The sequence below is a fragment of the Epinephelus lanceolatus genome, chromosome 21 (genome assembly GCF_041903045.1).
Source record: "Epinephelus lanceolatus isolate andai-2023 chromosome 21, ASM4190304v1, whole genome shotgun sequence".
Lineage (NCBI taxonomy): Eukaryota > Metazoa > Chordata > Actinopteri > Perciformes > Serranidae > Epinephelus > Epinephelus lanceolatus.
Window position 1 is genome coordinate 13,979,478 of NC_135754.1, and position 22,127 is coordinate 14,001,604.

General features: G+C 42.7%; 1 protein-coding gene across 1 annotated transcript in view; it reads right to left on the minus strand.

Annotated features, from left to right (window-relative positions):
- Positions 1-6,925: 6,925 nt before the first annotated feature.
- shisa9a (shisa family member 9a) overlaps positions 6,926-22,127 on the minus strand; it is a 68,685-nt gene continuing 53,483 nt past the window's right edge. Inside the window, exon 4 of the mRNA XM_033612233.2 lies at positions 6,926-9,663. Coding sequence (XP_033468124.2) covers positions 8,714-9,663 — 950 coding nt within the window. The 3' untranslated portion in view covers positions 6,926-8,713. The remainder of the gene's footprint in view (positions 9,664-22,127) is intronic.

Sequence of the window (22,127 nt, forward strand, 5' to 3'; positions counted from 1 at the left end):
AACTTCAGACTGCATGCTCGGCTGGCCTGATTCTTGCTCCTGCCTCTGTTACTGATCAATGCGCTGGTGAAACGCTGCACCCTCTAACTTGGGTCTGATTCCTATAATTAGGCCAATTGCACCTCCACTCTTCATTTGACTTCCATTCAGGCAGAAAGAAAAACAGAATAATACAGAAAAAAAGCTTTAAGCTGTGACAGGCAGTGCACCCACAGGGCAATCAGAACCTGAATGCTTTGGAGCAATGAGTTCACACATAGTGGTCATCCCTAATTTTGGAACTCATTTGGCAGTGTCACGGTAGGTAGTAAGACACAAAGAGGTGAAGGTGATCACTGACACTTAACAGCAAGGTGTCAGTTACTACAGAGTGGCCAGCTGGGTGAGGGAATTTCTAATTGACCATTCTGACCGGTCACACCAGAAGGTGGCACACTGAAAATCAACCATATGTCTTTGCTAAATACATCACCCAGGAACATGCTAGCACTGGTCAGTCACAATAGCTCTTCAAGCATCTTACATTTTGTTCTCAGGATTGCACGAGAGTTATTTGTACCAGCAACCCCTGCAACCCCTGTCTCAAACTGTCCGCAAACCATGCCACTTTTGTAGAGCAGCCTATTCTCCGGCAGAGGAGGTAAAATAAAACTGAATGGGGCTCAACAGCTGATAAACATTGACTGCTTCCTCCATGAGCGAATGCACTGATCCCGGCAAAGCCATTGAAACGAAGTGCCTTCAAATGCTTGTGTGACTGGGCCATGGCGAATTCTGTTTATCATACATCTTATAGATAATTCCTTACAGAGATGATTCACTCTCTGCCCTATTCATGGTAGTTTATGCCGTTCTCTTTGTAAGAGTGAAGCTACAGGAACTCGAGCTCCATCAGCAGAAATCTCTTAAGAAGTGTCCTTCAGAATTACAATGAGAACGAAAAAAAAAAAAAAAGAAGAAGAATGCACAGTTACTTTTTTTCTTTGGATCTGGCAGGTTTACAGTAGTTTATTAGCCACTGAATGTACCTATTATTACACTATGTTGAGCCAGTACTGATAGTAAGCGCAAAGACTATTTTTCATTACAAACCAATCGCCATAATAAATGTTGGCATTTTATTTTTCTGCAGACCACAGATATGTTACATTTGTACCGAGGCTGTAAACATGAACTCAACATTGGGGGAGACTCAGGGTGCTTTCAGACCTAGAGTTCGCTTGCTTTGGTTTGAATCAGGGATTAATTTTGTTATATGTGTTTTGCATAATTGCCTAGAGTTGGTTCATGTTCTCACGGCAGCATTTACAAGCAGACCAGATAAAATGCATTGCGCGAGAACGCCACTCTTGATTGGTCAGAATTTCTATGTGGGAAAAATCCAGGAAGTAAACAAAACGTTGAAGAAGAGTACACTTGCAAGATAAATGCGACACTTTCTAATGTCACAATGGAGGGACAGCTATGCCGGTTGAGTTTAGCGCTGGTCATCGTGGACTATATTGCTGTCATTGTTCATTTTAAGTAAACCATACAGTTTGAAAATGAGGAGTGGCTCCAACTAGGAAACAATGTTTTGATGCACTGGATGCACTGAATGTGCATATTAAGGCAGTACAGGAGGAGGCGCACATTAATAATCCCCCGGGTCTTTAACGTGCTTATGCTTGTTTAACCCAAACAATCATAATGCAACTGCAGTTGATTTGGATCGAGGTTGGAACACGTTGTCACCACAAACGAACCGCACCAGAGTTCGTTTATAACCGGACCAAGACCACCTCTTCAAGAAAGTCTCAGTCCAGTTATTTTTATGCTCATCTGAGTGCGATTGCTGTGTTCACACCTGCCTAAACAAACCACACTTACAGGGCAAACGAACTTGAGTTTGATTGAGCCGAACCAAACAGGGCAGGTGTGAAAGCACCTTAAATCCGCAGTCCAATGGGTCCAGAAAAAATTACAAATTTGAAAACTCATCTCGTGTTATACTATATTATTTATCTTAACCAAGACAGCACAGTATTTTACATTGGTTTGGCCTACCCACAGCAGTTGAGCAAGGGCTTTTACTTAGGTATGGCAACACCACTTGGACAAACCACACGTAGAACAACATTTCATTGTAATGCAAGAACAGGTATGGCAATTTGTTAAGTTTATTGCTAATGATTATTTTGGATGGTCATGTGTGTTTGCCTGCGTCAAAAATGTATGTTTCAGTTTCAAATTTATGTTATGACAATGTTGTGGTTAATGTGTGGTTAGGTTTAAGCATAAAAAACCTTTGGTTAGGGTTAGGAACACATGTTTTTGGCTAACACAGATTGGTCACCACAAACATGACTGGAAATGTCTCGACATGCCATCAAAAATACTGCTTTTGTTCGTAAGTGCTGTATCGTAGGCAACTGGACTTGCTTGCATTTCTTGAAGACGTTTCGCCTCTCTTCCAAGAGGCTTCTTCAGTTCTAACTGACTGGTGCAGGGTCACAGGCTTTAGACTCTGTGTGGATGTGAACCCTTACAGAGATGTTGAGGTCACATGTGCGCTTGTATTCGTACCAGTCTAAGGGCATTCTTCCCAAATTGATAAGCAACAAGTCAGTGAAGATTGTCAGTCATCCAGGTCATGGTAATCATAAGTGCTGTATTGTAGGCAACTGGACTAGACATTGAGGTCACATGTGAGCTCTTCGTTTCAGAGACTTTACGACTCTCAAACTAAGAGCTCACATGTGACCTCAACGACTCTGTAAGGGTTCACACCCACACAGAGTATAAGGCTTGCAACTCAGCACCAGTCAGTTAGAAGTGAAGAAGCTTCTTAGATGAGAGGCGAAACGTCTTCAAGAAACGCAAGCAAGTCCAGTTGCCTACAATATACCACTTATGACTACCATGACCTGGATGACTGAGAATCTTCACCGACATACTGCTTTTGTACTGGTTTGCTTGGCAGCTGTCTCGTCTAAGTGTCACACCATCCACCGTTTCTGCTCATATACATGTTAATATGAACTATGTTACTTTGGAAATGTTGATATGATACGTCTGAAACATACAAATGTAGCATAACCATTGTTTACAAAAAGGTACAATGCCAATTTTACTCTGGCGACTGGGCTGTTTATCACCAAATAGTGTTGTCAAAATATATAAAAACAAGAATTGCACAATAAATCTTCTGTTCCAGAGTGTCTACTGGCTCTGTTACTGAGCTGACTGTGTCCTTTAGTCTCTGCTGTGGCATTTTTTGTCTGACTGACTCGTCTGATGAAAAATGTCAGACGTGACTGCCTCCTGGATCCACTCATCTGTGGCCCTGACCCTATCAGCCGTGACCCAGCCAGCGCAACCAATTCCCCGCTTTCTATCGGGTTTATTTTGGCTTTTACCGTGTGGGATGAGGGTTTTTTTTTTTTTTTGGTTTGTTTTGTTTACCAACTGTTTCCACTGCCCTGCCTGCTTACCAATTGTTCCAGTGGCTGCGTTTGCAAAGCTGAATGGGCTTTAAGGATGGAGCAGTACGTGATGGCAAGGAGGGTTCATATTTCCACATTTCCGCCTTGCTGGATTAAGTCAATTGGGTCCGATAATGCACATCCCGAGCAAACATTGACCTGCTTCTCAACTCTGCCGCAAACAAAACCACCAGCTGTCAGGAAAAGGAGGAAATAAATACAAGGTGGAGGGGGAGAAAAAAACAACAACAAAATTTGCAAAGGATTCCCAACGGAAGCAACCAGGTTTATGGGATTGTGAACTCCATTTATATATGATTCACTTTGTTTGGCTCGTTTGTTTGAGTTTTGACTTTGTCAGAGAAGATAATCATATGCCGGAGTTGGATTCACACACACACATACATATCCACACACATAGAAAAAGTTATAAAGAGTGAAGTGTGTGCAGCGTTGAAGGGGACACACAATGGTACAAAATTGCAAACTGAATTACATTTTTTTTGGCACACAGAATCAATCACTTATATTTCCTGCTGGAACAACGCACACGGGGGAAACCAATCATTCTAAGGTGTAGGGGGTGAATTATTATTATTCACTGTCTCATCATGACTGTACTCCACTATCACTGAAAAGATTCATCACAGCCCCGTTTTTGTTTCTCGCAGATACTTCTCCGTTCAGACATGGAGGGAGCAAAGAAGAAGATAAAGGGGTGTGAAAGGAAGTGAAGAAGAGATGAAAAAGAAAGAGATTAAGAGAGAAAAGGCTATGTATATTTATATATATAAAAAGCATAATATCAGTTGTCGCTACAAAGGGCCATGGTCTGGAGTTTCACAGTCTTTCATGTACAACAGGCGCAGTAACAGTACGGACTCTTTTGTCTCCCTGCTGCGATGACGCCTGCCGCTCGGCACTGTGGGAGCAGAAGGAAAGCAGAGTCCACCCTGTAATGTATTCTGTGTGAGTGTGTATGTGTTAGGTGTGGGTGTAAAGGTGACACATTTTAATGCTCTGGTGACCTCTTATATCAGTGCCTTCAGTTTGGTCTCAGGTTTTCAGTCATATGACCCTGGAGGCAGCGGGGGGTTCCACAGCACAAGGCAAAAAACATCCCCTCCTGTAGACCCCCTTATCTTACTCTCCACTGGCTGAGCTGTTTCGTCTTTTGATTTAGACGCTGTAGTATTAGACCCCCCTGTGCAGCTCAGATCTACATGCGGTCTGGATACACAGCGTACCCAAACTGAGTGCTGCTCTGCTGGAGCTTCCATTAAAATGTGTCACACTGAAATCCACTCTTTTTCTCTCAGCAGATTGTCATGTGCACCCTTCCCTCTTATATTTACATGCTTTAAAAATGACAATTTACACCTTTTTTTCACTTTTTTTGCACGCACATTTCCAGTACATAATTGCATTTACGGTTACACCACCTCCAGAGATGGTTTAAGCAATCCAGTCATAATCCATCCTCGCTGTGTCTTTTTTTCCCCTCCTATATTAATGTGGCTAAGCATTGTCTGATTATACTTTGATCACTTAAATATGCATCTTAATCACAAGTTTAAAAAGGGTCTTAGAGGTGGAAGCAGCACTTTAGATAACAAGGTCAAAATGATAACTGTGGCTGCAGCTGCTAATAAATCTCACATCATTACAGAAGAAGCAAATAGGCTCAGAGAAGCACTTAGAAGATTTGGCCTATTTGTCAAACTTAAGGATTTATTTTTATGTTTGAGTCATGTAACCCAGATAGTTTTTTTTCTCTCCCTGCTGGTTGTGATGTTTTTTTTTTTTTTCCAGCTAGAGCTCGAGTACAGTGAGTGATCTAATCAAACCTAGTTTTTTGTGGCAGTGTCTTCTAATACCAGAAAAAGTGGTATTTTTATTCCACTTTTCACAGTTTCTTGCTTTAGTCTAAAACTAGAGAAGTAGAACATCCTATGCAAAATCTGTGCAGAAATGAAATGTTTCCAAAGCTAAAATTTGGTCCAACTATTGAAATATGTGAGGCATATAGTTGCTCAATTGACCCATATTTCATGTGTGCTGTCTGTGCTTGCCTTAATGCATACATATTTATTAATCAGTGGGTGACCACAGCTACATTAAAACTGCTTTATTTTTGCACATTTTATTCATTATTTTAAAGAAATAGTTTGACATTTTGTTGCCTACTAGTATCTACTTAACAGTTTTTGTTCAAATTAAATAAACTAGATATATAGATTAATGAGCTTTTGAGATACTTGAATGCAGATTTTGTTCCTGTACTATTGGAGAGAACCAGGTTAGCTGTTTAGCTAGCAGACTACTGACTGTAGCTTCACATTTAAAGATCCAGTGTGTACAATTTCGGGACATCTATAGCTCTTTTGCATATGATGTCATACATTGGTGTCTACAATTTGAGCTATTTACAGCTCTTCCAGTTGATCAAATTGAGAAAAAACAAGGCTCACTGTAAATCCTAAAAAAAGTGGACGTAAAGGGGAGAAGTAAAAAAAAAAAAAAAAAAAACTCACTGAGAAACAGCGGTGGATGTGGATGAAAAAAAACTCTGTCCTCTCTTTGGAGGAGCGGTGTTAACTAACATCAAATGTTAACGCATTATTTAACATGCCTGAAGTTGGATACCATAACAATATGCTGTTTCAACTCGGTGTTTTTAGCCACAACCCAGATTTTTATGGTGTTTGCCAGACCTATGGAAACAGATGACCTAATAGGTAGAAAATAGTGGCTAAAGTTAGCTAACGTTAGCTGGTAAGGTTAGCCTGACAACGGCGCATCCATGTACAGAGTTGGAATATGAAATACTGTATACTCAAGCACATTTACTCACCCTGCCAAAAACAAAATGGCAGTCGTTTCAGCCATGGACCCAACCGCAAACAAAATAGTTACAGTCCACTAGACTTTTGTACGTTTTCATCGGCTCGCCGTGTATTGTCAGTAACGTAAGGAGGTCTAGAGCAGTGGTTCTCAATTGGTCCAGAAACCGGGTTCCAGATTTGTCTCTAGTCATTTGTTCAAAGTCCACACACTTAAAAATATTTAGCGTTATACTTGTGTTTGGCCATGTCGTCAAGCTCGTTTGCTGTCTCTGTTAAGTAGGTATTTGTTATACACTCACTCTACAGCAGGAAACAGTCCCTCAAAATAAAAGCTCTGTGCTGGATATTCACTGTACTTCAAAATAAAGTGTGTCTTTTTAGAAACTTGACATATTCGCTAACCCTAATCCTAACCCATCAGTTGGGAACCACTGGTCTAGAGGACATAGTAATTCGTAAGGGTGATCGTGTCCACACCGGACAATGCTGTCAAGTTGCTGGAAAAAAATTGCTTTCCTTTGTTTTGTATGGATCACATCCACCATTAGTTTAAATTTTCTGACGATACCTGCTGCTTGCAGATTCATACATATTGTTTATGTTGTCATGTTCATCTTTTTCCAATTCAGTGTATGGACTTATAACCACCTGCTCTTCATCTGAATTTCGCGCATCATAATAGTCACATAATTGCAAACAAACTATTGGCCAAAATAGTATGTGATATTCAAAACTGTTTTTATCGGTTTATAATTACTTTAAAATAAGGATTGTGTTTTTATTACCTTAGAATGAGTTGTTTGTACCTACATACCAAGTCCGCCATATTGTTTCTACAGAAGCCAAGATGGACAAACCAAACACTGGTTCTAGGTAGGGCCAGTCACGTTTTCATGTCGGGTACTGTAGTTCTCCTGCACGCTTGGCACATGAGAGAAGTTTCAGTTGGTTGCAATGTGCAACCTCGCCACTAGATGCCACTAAATCCTACACACTAGACCTTTAACATGCAGACATAAAAGTGGTTTTAATCTTCTTATCTAACTCTAAGCAAGAAAGTAAATGCACCTATTTACCAAAACTATTCCATGAATTGTGCAACCCTTTTGTAAATAGTTTTCTAATTTAAAAGTATTTACATATCCAAAACTGTATACCCTGTCATTGAATGGATAAGATGGGTACTTCTGACGTAGCTGCCATTTCTGAATATTTTCTTGTGTTTCATTTGATAGTTTTAGAGTACTGTGGTGATATTCACTGATTATTCTGGAGGAGCACTGCACGGAGTTTTTCAAATGCAAACTGTCAAATTTAAAGACAACAAATATGCAGAAATTAAACAAAATATCAGCCATCTGTAGCTGAATTCTTAAATTATTGGTATCATCCTTTAAAAAACTCCATTTTGGTCAAACCCTGGTGTGCGACATTTCTACAGTATATGTTTCAGTGTGTTTGTGTGAAAACATGTCTGCATGTGCATGACTGTGCGTGTGTGTACGAGAATCATGCTCCGTGGAGCCTCTGCTAGCTGCAGCATCATCCAGATGCTGCCTCCCTGCCTCCTTATCCCTCCTCCGGGCCAGCTGTCACCACACAGACGGGATCAGAACAGAACAATGCCAGTGTGACAGCCTCCATTCTCTGTGCTGGAGCCTTGTGGAAAAAGGGCGACCTTCAGCTGCAGATCTTATGAAGGCGCTTCTGAATAGCCACAGTACAAAGCCCTGCATGTCTGCAGTCCAAAGCCCAGCGCCCTCATCATGTGTGTCTGTTTCAAAGCCCTCAGGAGATTTATGGGGATTGAATCATAAGGGAATGTTTTTTTCTTTCCAACTGTTCGATGCTTTGTTGGGCAGATGAGCAGAACTCGTGTTGCGAGATTTGTGGGTAAACTTGCTGTGTTTCTTCTTTCCCACAATGCTTCGATGCGTTACACTAAATCCCTTATATTGCTTCTCAGGTTTGGTTCATAAAGCCAATCCATTTTATTATCAGCACTTTCCCACTTTATCATCCGTGTGTTGAACTGTAACGCTCAGATATTGTTGTTATTACAGAGTAGATATTAGCTGTGAGGCAACACTCTAATATCACCACAAGTGTACACACATCCCTGCTCTGTAGGCGCTTTGAAGTTATGGTAACAGATGCCACCGACTTGGACGCTGAAAGGTCTGTTCAGTGATTTGATTGGTGAACTCTGTCTGTGAAACGAGGACCACTCAGACACAGTGTCACTGTCCAACCACATTCACCGGTATACCAACGAGCCACACAAACACACACATAGATCTGCACCCTTGACCAACGCAGGGGTTGGTGTCCTCACTCAGAGATTACTTGTGCCACCACCACATGCATCCTTTTGCCTTTCATTTTCTCCCTTTCTCCCTTCTCTCACACAGTCACCTCTGTCTTGCTGTTGGTCACAAAGTAGGGCTGTGTGGGGAGGAAGTGTTGGCTGTGGCTGTGGCCCCTGGTGCCGTGAAGCTGGTTGGGCTCCAGCACGGTACACTGAGGCCTCTTGTGCCCGTAGGTCTTCCTGCGGCCCACTGTCTCAGTCCCATCCCAGGCCTTAAGGCCCAGCCCCATCGTATGCCCAGACGCAATTGTGTTGGAACTGTACACCATTGGGCGGCCCATTGTAGCCGAGCTGGAGCCAAGGGAGGTCTCAGCGGCCCTGGAGATGCCCAGGGACGTGCCACCTGGCATGGTCCCTGCCATGTGTGCCAGGGAAGTAGACCTGAGTCCTGGTGGCTTGCTACTGTGGCTGTGAACATGACTGTGAGTGTGAGAGCTGTGAGAGCTGTGGCCCACATGACCATGGCTGCCTTTGGGTTTCTGGCCATTCGGCTTGAGTCCCCCACCTCCTCCGGCACCGGCTATGTGCCGTTCTGTCGGGAGGGTTGAGACAGAGGAGATGCTGGGCATCTCAGTGACATACGTGGCCACTGGCTCAGGAGTCAGTGGACCCAGGGAGGTCATAGGGGTCATGGAGGTCATTGGGGTCAAGGAGGTCATGGGGGTCATGGAGGTCATAGGTGTCATGGAGGTCATAGGTGTCATGGAGGTCATCGGGGTGAGGGAAGTCATGGGCGTCATAGAGGTCATGGGCATCATAGATGTCATTGGGGTCATGGATGTCATCTGGTTGATGGTGGGGTTCATGGGATTGGAGGCCATTTGGTTAGAAGACATGGGGTTGGTCGTCATCGAAGGAGTCATCGACGTCATGTTGCCCATGGAGGGTCTGGAGTTGCCCATGGGCTGGAGAGGAAGCCCGCCCTTCGTTGGCAGCTCCACCATCAGCCGGCGCTTGTTGTAGACTTCACCGTTGTACTTGGCAGCTGATAGAGGAGGCAGAGAGAGAAACAGAAGGCTAATGAAAATGTTACATGGACATGAAAGAGCTGCTAAAGAGCACAACTGAAATCTTGGATTAACTGTTGAGTTGTAAATGAATTTGCTTCCTCTGATTTGTCTCTTTGCTCTTTTTAGACTGTCAGTGGTGAAAAAAATGATATCCTTAGTTTGTCCATTTTGCTGCTGTGGAACAGAAAGAAAATAAAACCGTTATATAGAGTGACTCATAAAGTAAGACTTCCAGCAGTTTGCAGATCGGCTGCAAACAAGACATGTGAGCACACACACACCACACACTGGAAGAAGTTTGGATAGAAAACATCCCATCCCTTTTAACTCCCACAATCTAAAAAGGTCACAAAACAAACCCCATATATTTTAACTTTTTAGTCAGCCTACCCTCGTCCACTGTAACTGACCAAGCAGGGTGTCAGGGCCACTGTAAACGCCTGCATAAAGAGGCCCATCATGCCACCGGGGGAGTGAAATAAAAAAAAAAGCCTAGAATGTCTCCTCCACCTCGCCTCTTCCTCCCTTATGAAGCCAAGAAAACATCTCATTTCTGTGTAGTGGGAAGGTGTTCACTGTGATAAAAACGAGCATGGCACATGTTTTTTTCCCCTTTTGACGTTTCAAGATTTCAAGAAGACCTTGTTGACTGCCTTTTCTAAGGAGGAAATGAAGGGTAGTGCAATGTCAAAGCCAGAATGCTTTTTGATACAAAATTATGGATCTGTTTTTTTGCTTCTTACAAACTAGTTGCAGAAAGAACATTCCAGCATGCTCTGTAGTGGTCATTCTTCCAATATGTCAGCATTTGCACAGTTGTGGATAGTAGACAAAATTGTATTGAAGTAAAAGTATTGTTGCTTTGTAATTATATTGGCTCAAGTACAAGTAAAAGTACTAAAATGTGAATAAAAGTAAAAAAGTATCTTGAATAGTGAGTAACTTCACGAGATGCACTTTATTACATCAATGTATTATGGTCAAACAGGTCCTCAACAGGTAATAACAAAAGCGAAGTGCTAGTTTGTTGTCATTAAAATATCCAGAACCAGACCAACAGAGCCAAACTGGTGTTGTAGCAAACAAACCACCTGCTTAGGACCCTCATGGTGAGCACATGGGCCCCCAAGAGCACTTGTCCCACATGCGGTGCCGGGCTGCCCTATACTGCCCCTGTGCAGAGCTCTGCGAATCATACAAGGGCCCTGCCTCCCCCATGTGTCAAAGTGGGTGTCAGTGTGTACTACTTTGATAAGAGGAGGAAGCAGAACTATCCTTCTTGTCATGAAAAGAGGGTAAAAAAACACCATGAGAGTGAATGAAGGAACAGCAATCAGGTAAACTGTGTTCTCTTCTCTCCAAGTTTGATGTCAGCAAGTTAAGTACCGTTAAGTTGATGTACTAGCAGGCAGTGCATCTCTCTCTAGTCTGTCTGTCTAACGATAGCAAGGTAGTACATCTCTTTGTCTGTTTGGGTCTTGCTTGTTTGCTAGCCTCTTCCAGGGCTGTGTTGTGTGACTCCATTTCTGACAAAAGTGGGAGTGAAATACAACTATTTATTACCTTTGATTAATGCCAACAGGCAACAATGTTTTTGAACCGCGGCTTGGAAAAGATAACCACGTTGCACGTGAACATGTGTTCAAATGCATTTGTACAAAATGAAACTCATGCATTCCAGCAGAATAAACCTCTGTAGGGACCAGTCCAGACAATAGACCAGGGTTTCCCACAGATTCATGTATTTGTGGCGGCCTGCCATGATCAAAACATCTGCTGCCACAAATAGTTTTTTAATTTTTGGAGCTGGACAGTTTAAAGAACCATTCAGTTATTTATAGCCCCACACTTTTGAAGCGCAGAATGCACTCTTGGCACAGATGGAGCAGCAGAACGTCAGGCGCATTGAAAGTGAAACTTAACTGTTCATTCTACCGGGTCTGAACTGTGCCTAACTCTGCTCTGCAGCAGCCTCTCCTCTCCATCAATTTGATCAGATCTGAAAGGATCAACAGATCAACGATCCTGTGTTCATGGACCCACTGAAATATCTGAATTAAGAGAGGAGACACGTGCTTTAATAGAAAAAAAAGAACATTTTTTTTGATATTGCATGTCATTATAACCCCTGCGCTCTAAGCACCTGGCGCTTTTGCCGGAGTGCTTTGAACGCCTTGAGTTGAAAAAACTTCAATGCAGAGCGGAAAAATGCCTCATGTCATCTCCACCTTTTCCCCATTGTCCACTCGGATGATTCGAGAGGCGGGTCTTCTGTGGCGGTCATGACAACAAGTTTACAGCTGGCAAAGGAGAAACTGGTGGTGCTGATACCCAGAGCTGTTGTCAAACTGCCCCCGAGTCATCCTAAAATATGCCTGGAGACGGCCATCATTGAGGCGAAGCTCCTGGACCAGCTGGTGGTACTCCCCATGATCCACCCTCTTTTTTAAGGTCTCATGTACCCACACAGATCTCTGTTTCCTTGCCCCCGACAAAGTATTAACTGGCAGCCTCTCACCCTCAATCAGATACAGCAAGTACCCTCTGAGGGAACATTTTAGGGACATGATACTAATTACTGTCAATTAAAAATAAAATAAACAGTACATTGAATACACAGGAATGTTAGGAGGTGATGGGGTGGTTGCCTGGCAACAAAAAAAAGGTGCAGCAGGCGTTTTTTTTTATTTTATTTTATTTTATTTTTTTTTACTAGTGGCATTCGGCAAAAATTTTTAAAAAAAAAATAGACAGTGTGGCATCCTGTGTGATCAGGGCCTTATTGTGTATAATCACTGTGATTCGGTCTATAGCTAAATGTATCGGTAAGAGTAGTCAGAAGTGTGAACTGTCATGCATTTATCGCAGTTGTCCTCTCCACTGCAAGTCCACTGCAAATGTAACTGTCTGTAGCTCAAAACATTGAGTGAAAGGAAATCATTTTTAGACTGCTTAAATTAAGAGTAGTGCTAATATTTGTGAATGTAAAAACAGATGATTCCCATTGCCATATATTCAATAGTGTAGGATTATTGGCTCATGGCTGCAGTCTGTCAGTAGGTAAATGATTCAAGTAGCTGTGGAAATTTGCCCTTAAGATATCAAAATATATCCCTTATGAACATGTTAGCTTTGCAGCTTATTGAAATGCTACCACAGAGTGTAACAGGTGCATTTTTTTGCATTTGCATATTGCATACACAGCTTAGAAAGTTATTTTGACAAATTATTCCTCGGGGGGTAAAGAGTATGAGGAAATTCGTGCATACAGTACAAGCATGTATGCTCTTACAAATTCACAGCCAACTGACACCCACACATATTTATCTACCAAGCTTCACTGTGCTCTGTGTTGGTGTAAGCATCTTCCCGTATCTTCCGTGTGTGTTTGTGTGTTTCTTTAGCCTTGGAGCAGTCAGGTTTTAATGCCTCACATTTAGTCTTCCTCCTGTCACTCACTGTCACCCAGCTACAGTCTCTCTTATCACTGCCAAATGTGACCTTTTTTCCCCGTCAAACTCACGTTCACAGTTGAGTCATTACTCCTTAGCCCGTGTTGCCTCCACGTCCTTGAAGATAAAGTTAACACACTCAGCGGGTTTGCTTTGCCGCTGTAACTATAAATCTACTTTATCGCTCTGTGAACGGGGAGCGAAACGAGTGAGCGAGGGATAGCAGAGGTGTTTGTGAGAAGAAGCAGGGGAGGGAGGGAGGGAGGGAGAGCGGCTTCTCACCCGCTGAGTCGCCGCTGGACCGCCCCTGGGGATCAAACCTGCCCAGGCGACAGGTGAATCAATCCGGCAGCAGTGAGCTCAGCGGTACACACATCCAGCAGCATACGTGAGTGGAAATGGAAAACACCGCTGTTATGCAGTGTGGGCTCTGCATGCCTCTGCCTGAGAAAGGCCAGCATCCCACAGAGACTAACACACCGTATGCATCAGAAAATCAAGCACTGCTTCTCTGAAGTGTCAATAACATAAGGGCCTTATTAGGGTTAGACCAGTATGTCAATCTGCTTTTTATTAGCCAGTCAGCTCGTCTACTGCCATGGTGATGGAGGGTTTAAATAGTTTTAAAATCTAATCTATTCCTTAGATTATTTAGTATTTACTGTAAGTGGGTGGATCTTCCTGTCACAGTGCCGCCACCTTACCCAGAACATCCATTAGTCTGGGACTTTTATTGTCTTATGATGAAGTAAATGCTGTCTGTGAGGCTTTTTCATCCTGAAAGGTAGACTCTTTACATCTGAATGGCTGTATTCTTATGCAGGAAAATGCATCTTATGTAAAGAGAGTCAATGTTGGCACAGGGTGCGAGATGTTATCTGAGCCAGCTCGCTGTCACAGATCAGTTGCGATCTCCCAATACAAGCAGAGAGGCTGAACTATGGGCAGTTGTAGCACATAAAATGGGCTGTTATAGACACGGGTGCAGACTGCTTGGGCTTTGTTAGAAAATGCTAGAGAATGTAAAAGCTTATGGCCCATAGGACTTAACGAATCAATGCCTGATATCAGTGGAAGTAAGCCTTCAGGTGTGCTGTCGTCCCAACTATTGCCTGCCAGTCTTGTGCGCGAGCTGGGGGACCGTGGAGGCTCTGGTGATGCGGTGGATGTGGTTCGTCTGCCCGATCTGGGACCATGTAGTTGTATGATGCACAGGCGGGCACTGCCTCTAAACTCGCGAGTCACCTTGTGAGTTCGCATGGGGTGGTGTCTGTGCTGTGGGCGTGCAGCAAGTGTGGGTGGACTTGGTCGAACAGCCACCAAGTATCCTGTCACTTACACAAGTGTCAGGGTCTGGTGGCTACGGGCAGTTTACTTGGGCTTTCCGTTTGACCACGGTTTTTCTCTGCACAAGCGGCGCGCGCACACAGCTACCTACGTTTTAGCGTGTCTCTGAGAATGAAATTGTTGGTGTCTTGCATCAGACTGTCTTAGTCTACCCCCAAATATCTCAACAATTATTGTATGGATTGCTGTGGAATCTTGTACAGACATTAATGGTGCCCAAAGGATTAATTCTACTGACTTTTGTAATTCCCTAACTTTTCCTTTTGTGCCACCAGGAAGTAAACAGTTTTTGTTTTTTAGTAAAAAATCGTACTACAGCCAGATTTTTTTAGTTTTGTATGTTTTAATAGTTTTTTTCTGTATTTCCGTATTAGTTTTTGTTTTCAGTAGTTTTAGCTAGGTTCCAGAAAAGGTTTGCTTGTTTTAGTTTAGTTTTTATTGTTTAAAAATGTTTAGTTTCAGTATCGGTATCAGTTTAGTTATATTTTGTTTTTTATTATAATATGGGAGGATTTGTCGGGTGCAGGATTTAAGAAATTCCAACTACACCTTGGCGCTACCAACTCACCCTTTTCCCCTTTAAGAGCAGTGGCCTTGTGGGTAACCTGTGAGGCTGTGACGTGTACTTCATGGTATGTGTGTGGAGGGAAGCAACTCTCTCGGGGTGTCACGGTGAAGACGCATGCAGCAAGGAGTGATGATAGTCAGAAGAATTGAGTATCTAGATAATCTAAAAGCTACTGTTAAATCTCATGAGAAGGCCATGTTTGTTTGTTTTTGTGGTGAAGACAGCAATATTAGATTGTTGGTGAACGGCACCTGAACGCCTCACCATCCTTCCGGTCCACCAGAAGTTAGTTATCAGCTAATAATGAGCCGAGCTAAAATTAACGGTTTGTAAGCCAGCGTGTTCCTAACTACAGTTCGGAGCTGGTAAGGTGTCACTATAAGAGAGGTAACACTGGTAAACAATATAACCTTAACATATTAATATAATTACAACTTATAGAGTTAGGTGAGGTTACGTAATGTTAAGCATCAAATAACTTGCACTAACTTTGAGTTTACTAACATTAGGTAACGTTAGCTAGCATTAACTAGCTATACTAATGTTGTATACAGTAATGTTAGCTTACAGCTTACAACCACAAGGTTGGTTTGTTTTAAGTTTTTTGCTGCCAGACATTACCTAACTTTATAAGTTACAGTTATATCAAAATATTAAGGCTGTGTTAACGTTACTTTGGTGTTATTGGCGGAGGTTATGTGACATATAAGTTAGCCCGTTAGCTCTGTAGAATATAGTACAGTGGCATCCAAACATATAATACACCAATTTATTAACAATAAGTATGACAAAAGCGCAACAAACAATACTATGTAGCCTAAACGTAAAACCAAATGTGATCAGTCTGCTTTTAAAAGGCCTTGTAACATACATCAACGTGTGATACATGTTACTTATACAGTGACATGGACGTGATGCAATATATAAAATATATGCTCAGTTAGCTACTTTTTAACGATAGGTGTGATAAAACAATATCCTGTGTAATATAATACAGTGGCATGTATTTATTATTGAAGACCAATAAATTTCCACTATGGGTCCTAGCAAAGGAGGCAGGTTCAACTCTGGAGCTCTGCAGCAGGACACTATTAAAAAACGTAGTCAGTAGCCATCATTAGGAGACTGGCTTTATTGGGCAGCATCCCACTTGAGATCCTGAGAATTTACTTTGAGGTCTGCCCTTGAAAAAGAACTTATTAAGGAGCATGTAGGAACATGTCGACTCTTCATGGTTTAATGGCAGTTGTTAGATTTAGTGTGTGCATTAGACGTGGGCCATAATTGGTCGTTTGCACTTGGAGAAGACGGCGTCCTCCTTTGGGCTGTGTTACAGGTCTACATCCAGGGACCTTTATTAGTCAGGTTTTGCCTTGGCTGCAGTTAGAATCCGATAAAGTGACCTTATATAGATGCACAAGGGGACAGTGGAGATGGCTATTGATTGACAGAAGTGAAGCTTATCAGCTGGATGGTAGACCATTGGGAAAGTGGCAGAGGCAATTAAAGAAAAGGAAAAAAAGGCAGTTGGAGGGAGCTGTGGGGAAATGGTGTTGATCTCAGACTTGGTTCTATTTCTCATGGGGTCAGCAGGCAGCCAGAACACCAGCCTGTGTAGCGGAGGAGAAGAAAAGAAAAGCAAAGTCCATTTATGTTGCTCAAGATTAGCGGAGCTCACACAAAGGTAACTTCTGAAAGAGCCACGGCTGGCATTTTGGTTTTGTTTGCCGTCATTTAGTCGTCCCCTCTCCCTCTCTTAATCCACACACACATTTTTCACAGCTTGTGTGTGAGATGTCCCCATCATCAGACTTGCAGCTCGCCTCCTGGAATCCCAGACTCCTGTGCTGTATATCTCTGGACAGGTTTCCAATCATTTCATAGGAACCTCTTTGAATACCACTTGTGGAATTGAAATCTGTCAGTCAAGTAAGCCTGAGAGTGGGGGCCTCCCTTCAATTACAGAAATGGAATCAGATATGAGTCACTGTAAGGAAGGATCAAGATCAGCAGCCCAATGATTCTTTAAGTAGCGATATGGAGCTTGATAGATTGAGAGTTGGGGGCGAATCAGGGGGCGAAGAAGAGATGGTACGTGGGAGGGCGAGACAAAAGAAGCAAAAAGAAAAAAGTGAGGGAAAATTCAGAGTAGAGGGCAGGAGGCGGATAATAAAAGTGGCGATATGAAAGAGGAGAAGATGGGAAATAGAGAGAGGTGGGAGGGAAGGAGCGGGAGAAAAGGTGAGAGGAAATGAAGGGGAAGGGGGAGAGGACTGGCGGAGGGAGATGAGGGAGAGAAAAATGAGCCAAGACATTAAAGGTTAGGAGAGCAAACAGGAGGAAAAATGGTCTGGGAGATGTGGTGACGGGAAGATGAAGGCCATTTTAGATAAAAAGAAGCAGAGAGAAAGAAGTAGGTTCGAAAGGGGCTGAGGAGCAGGAAGGGGACAGAACTGTCAGACGTGCTGAAAGGTCTGAATGCCATTTCGACATCGTTGCCTGGACCTGATTCATTAAGGACCCAATTCAATTATCACAAAGGGGGTCTTGTGTAAATCCACATGTACAAATTTGATCCACACTGGTAGTTTTGCACATTTTATCCCATTAACTTGTAATCCGGTACAATTTATATCACTTCCGACCATTTTTCAGAGCCTACCACAGCTTTTTTTAGATTGATTTCATGCCCTCCAGCCAGTCACTGCTCTCAGAACATGTCAGTGCGTTATAAAAATCAACTTGCAGAGAGTTAACACTGCCTCAGAATAGTAATCAATCACAGCGAACATTAAAAATCCCCCTCCACTCAAAAATTGTTCCTGGAAATTTTTGGAAATATCATGCTTCGATTCTTGGTGTCTTTGATTAGGAATCATTTCTTGATTCAAGAAATAGAAAAATGGGTATTAGTTTCAGGCTCTTACTTAAGTGCACTGTGTGTCGAGCCATTCACTTGTGTTTTTTAGTCTGCTAAAATGCAATAGGAGACATAACTGGCAGTTATTAAGTTAAATGGACTTGATGAAGGTCACTGTCAAGCACAGAAAAGCAGAGGAAAGTGTGTGGGAGTATGCAGCTTCTTTATTCAAAAAAGCTAACAGCATTAATTTGGGAGAATATCACAGTCTTCTGCCTGTTTGAAAATAATGAAATCAAAGTGTAATTTACCGACCATCACTGGATAAATGTCTTTCCTAAAACACAAGTGGGTTTATGTGTTCAGAGGCGAAGAAGTGCGGTGCGCTGAAGAAGGCTGTTCCTGCTGCAACAGTAAAACCAGGTCTTTGCATTGAAACAGACTGGAGGCGGATTCTTTTCTTTGGTTGATGAGCGCTGTCAGATGGTTTTCACACACTTAGGATGTTATCACTCCATTGAATGAGCGCTGTCAGTAGTTATCAGTCTCATAGATATTTTTTAGAAAAGGCCTGGCTGCTACACCTACTAGTAGGTTCACTTGGCCATTATCAGTTGTCATCTTTGTAATTATGACAGAAGCCAAGGAGGAAGTCAGGTAACATAATGTCAGTGTAAAGAGTGAAAAAGTCTACAGAGTAGATCATGGTGGTGAATGGTTCAAACAAACACAGGACTTTCACCCAGGAGACTGGGGTTCGTGTTGCATGTGAAACCAAAAGTCAACACTGACTTGTTTTAACTGACGTACGCAAGTTCGTCAAATCACATTATTTACTTTACTGCTTATTATGTACTTATAATACACTTACGTTAAACCAAACCATCATTCCTTCATTCATTCATTTTCCGTAACCACTTATCCTGTTAGGGGTCATGGGGGGGCTGGAGTCTATCCCAGCTGACATCGGGCGAGAGGTGGGGTACACCCTGGACAGGTCACCAGACTATCACAGAGCTGACACATAGAGACAGACAACCATTCACACTCACATTCACACCTATGGGCAATTTAGAGTCACCAGTTAACCTATCCTCAACCTGCATGTATTTGGACTGTGGGAGGAAGCCGGAGTATCCAAAGAAAACCCACGCTGGCACGGGGAGAACATGTAAACTCTGCACAGAAAGGCTCCCCCAGCTAAAGGCCCGAACATATTCATACACGGAGCGGACTCCGTGGAGCTCCGCCCGGACCAAAAGCAGACGTCCGCAAGCTCTGTGTGTGCAAAGCTCAGATTTTACGACCGCGCGGACTCCGCTCCGCGCACCAGTGACTGCTCGGCATGTATTTTTCACATCGACGCGCAAGAATTGTGGGTAATGTAGTGTGTGACATTTTTACAGGAAACTACAACGCGGAAGTGCGCTCGACTATGGAAGCCCAAATGATTGCAGACATTCCTCGCGGAGTCCGCTCCGCTTAGAGTACGCCTGAGTATGTTCGGGCCTTAAGGGTTTGAACCTCCCACTCTAAGTTCAAACCAGAAACCCTCTTGCTGTGAGGTGACAATGCTAACCACTGCACCACCGTGCCGCCCCAAGCCATCATCTTTTTTTCTCAAACTAACTAAGTAGTATTGGCGCCTGAAAATTGAAAAATTACGAATCTGCTCCCGATGACAACTGCTAACGGCTGATAACAACCATAAACATACTTAAGTAGTTGGTGCAGCAGGACCCTTGTAACCCTCCTACGAGTCTGATAATGCCCTTTTAATCTAGTGATAACATTCAAAATAGGTCCAATTTTGTACAGAGTTGCAGCGTGTTGATTTATAAGTTAGTTTTCTGGTGTTGGACTTGTAACGTAATGGGTGGTGTGGTATGAAGTATTCACAAAATACTTCGCCTTTATGTTGGAAAGTTAAGTATTAAGCTCCCTAATAGGGTTGGGTCGGTTCTCGGTAATACCAATTCGGTCCGGTACTCCGTCTTGGACCGGGTTTTATTTTTTGAGACCGACCAGACCGCATACTTGGGCAGAACGTACGTGGAGCGCACGCGGAGGTCCGCCCGGTAAAAGTGGATGTCCGCAAGCCCTGTGCACGCAAAGCATGACCGCGCGGACTTTGCTCCGCGCACCAGTGTCACACAAAAGACTGTTCGGCATGTATTTTTCACATCGTGGGATTTTTCACGGACATTTTTACACGTAGTCCGCTCCGCTTATAGTAAGCCCGAGTCTGTGAGCACCTGTGTCTGCCTCTTCATCAAGCGCACAGCAAGCAGGAGAGAGAGGGGGGTGGGGCGGGGACTCCTTTTTTTTTCTCATACCGACGCAACCCTACTCCCTAATGTACCCAAATTGGCTTTTTGTGTGATTGTTTGTGATTGGGATTGAGTTCCACCATTTTATTCTGTCAACATAACTTAACTAACAACCTGAAAATTAAAAAAAAAAAAGAAAAAGAAAAAGATTTTTGGACTTAAGTCAGTCGAGGATCCTAGAAGAAAAGAATCCTGATTTCTACTTAAGTTTAACTCTTCAGTTTCATACTCATCTGTTGTGACGTGTATATACAGGCAGGATTTCGTGACATCACAACTAGTCTGGAAGCCAATCCTGATTCAATATAACTTACATAAGTGTGATGTGGAAACTTGAAGCCTTCAGCACAAATATACTGAGAATTGCCTTTTCAGTGAAGGAGGAGACGTCTTTGTGGCATCATTAAACCATCCAAAGGAAATATTGACATAGCCTATTCATTTGCATACTGATTTTTAATAAGGGAGAAAGATGAAGTGTAATTTTTAAATATTTTCAGCAAAGTAATTAAGTATTTTGGTATATGACTTAAAAATGTCTGGGAGGGATCTTAAACAGTTTAATGGATGAAATCTGACCTTATGCAACATGCACATCTCTTCAGATTTGATTCAAAGACAATTTATGGTTAGAAAGAATGCTTTTGAGCAGCAACATCTAGTGCTTCAAAGGAAAAACACATCTTTGAAAACTGTTTCTGTATAGTAAGTGCATTCTCAGTTTGTAATACTTCACAAATTCCAGTTATTTTGCTATAATTAAACCTTTCCTTGAACCTATTTTCCGTCAACCAGCCTCATCTATTTTCCCTCAAGTTAAAGATTTTCTACATTTCCCAAAATGCCATCCTCAATCCCCAGAGCTGTGCTGCATCCATCTGTTGGTTTTATGTGCGGTTGAGATGAAAGGAAAGCTGTAGCCTAACATCAGAGAGTAAGGTTTTCCAGTTGGGAAACAGTGGGGTTGCGTCTCTTCCTCAAATTGCGGCATGTCTTGTGGCTGCACTGCACTCTGCTCTATTGAAGCTCCTGTCAGAGGAGAAATTGGCATCTCTGCCTCTCCTATGATGGATTACTTCTCTCCTGGTTGAATATTGGTGCAAAAATACTGAGTCGACAAAGAATCCCTTTGTTCTCTGATCCTCAGGGACGGACACCAAGACGTCCTCCTTTGGCATTTCAGATAACTGAACAATTTTCTACAATCAAACGTAGCTGTAGCTGAAAATAACCACTGTCTACTGTCTATATTTGGCCTGTTATCTGGGAATGACAAAAATACAGTACACCATCAAATAATATGACAACAGATGCCAGGGTCCAAAACTCAGGATGACAGTGTTAATCACCGTTTTTCATTGATGTTCTTGCTGGGTGGCTTTCCGTTAAGCTCAACATGATGTGTCCACTTATCACTTATTATTCATCTGTTTAAAATTTTGCTGGCAGTTATATCGCTACTATAATTACACAACGTCGTCTTGCTTCCAGGGCACAAAGCAGTGCTCATCATAAACAAGCATGATAATCTATTACTGTAACATGTCTGGGGATGAGTCACGGCCCTCTACATGCCGCGTGGTGCAGGGAGTAACATTTAGATTTACTATACAGAGAAAGTTCACACCTACAGTACATTTGTCATCTGAATCAAATGTTTTTACTTTCCGCTGCTTGGCATGCAGAGAAAGGCTTTGTGAAGACAAGCCCTGATTATTCTCTAATAAATGCAGACAAATGGCATCTTGCAGCTGTTTATACAGATATCTGGATGTGTTTGTGGATGATATCTGGCGTGAGTGGGCTGAATTCAAGAGAGGGCAGGGTACCTGTCTAGCATAAACAAGCTGACATGCACTGAAAAATTCACAGGTGAATCTCA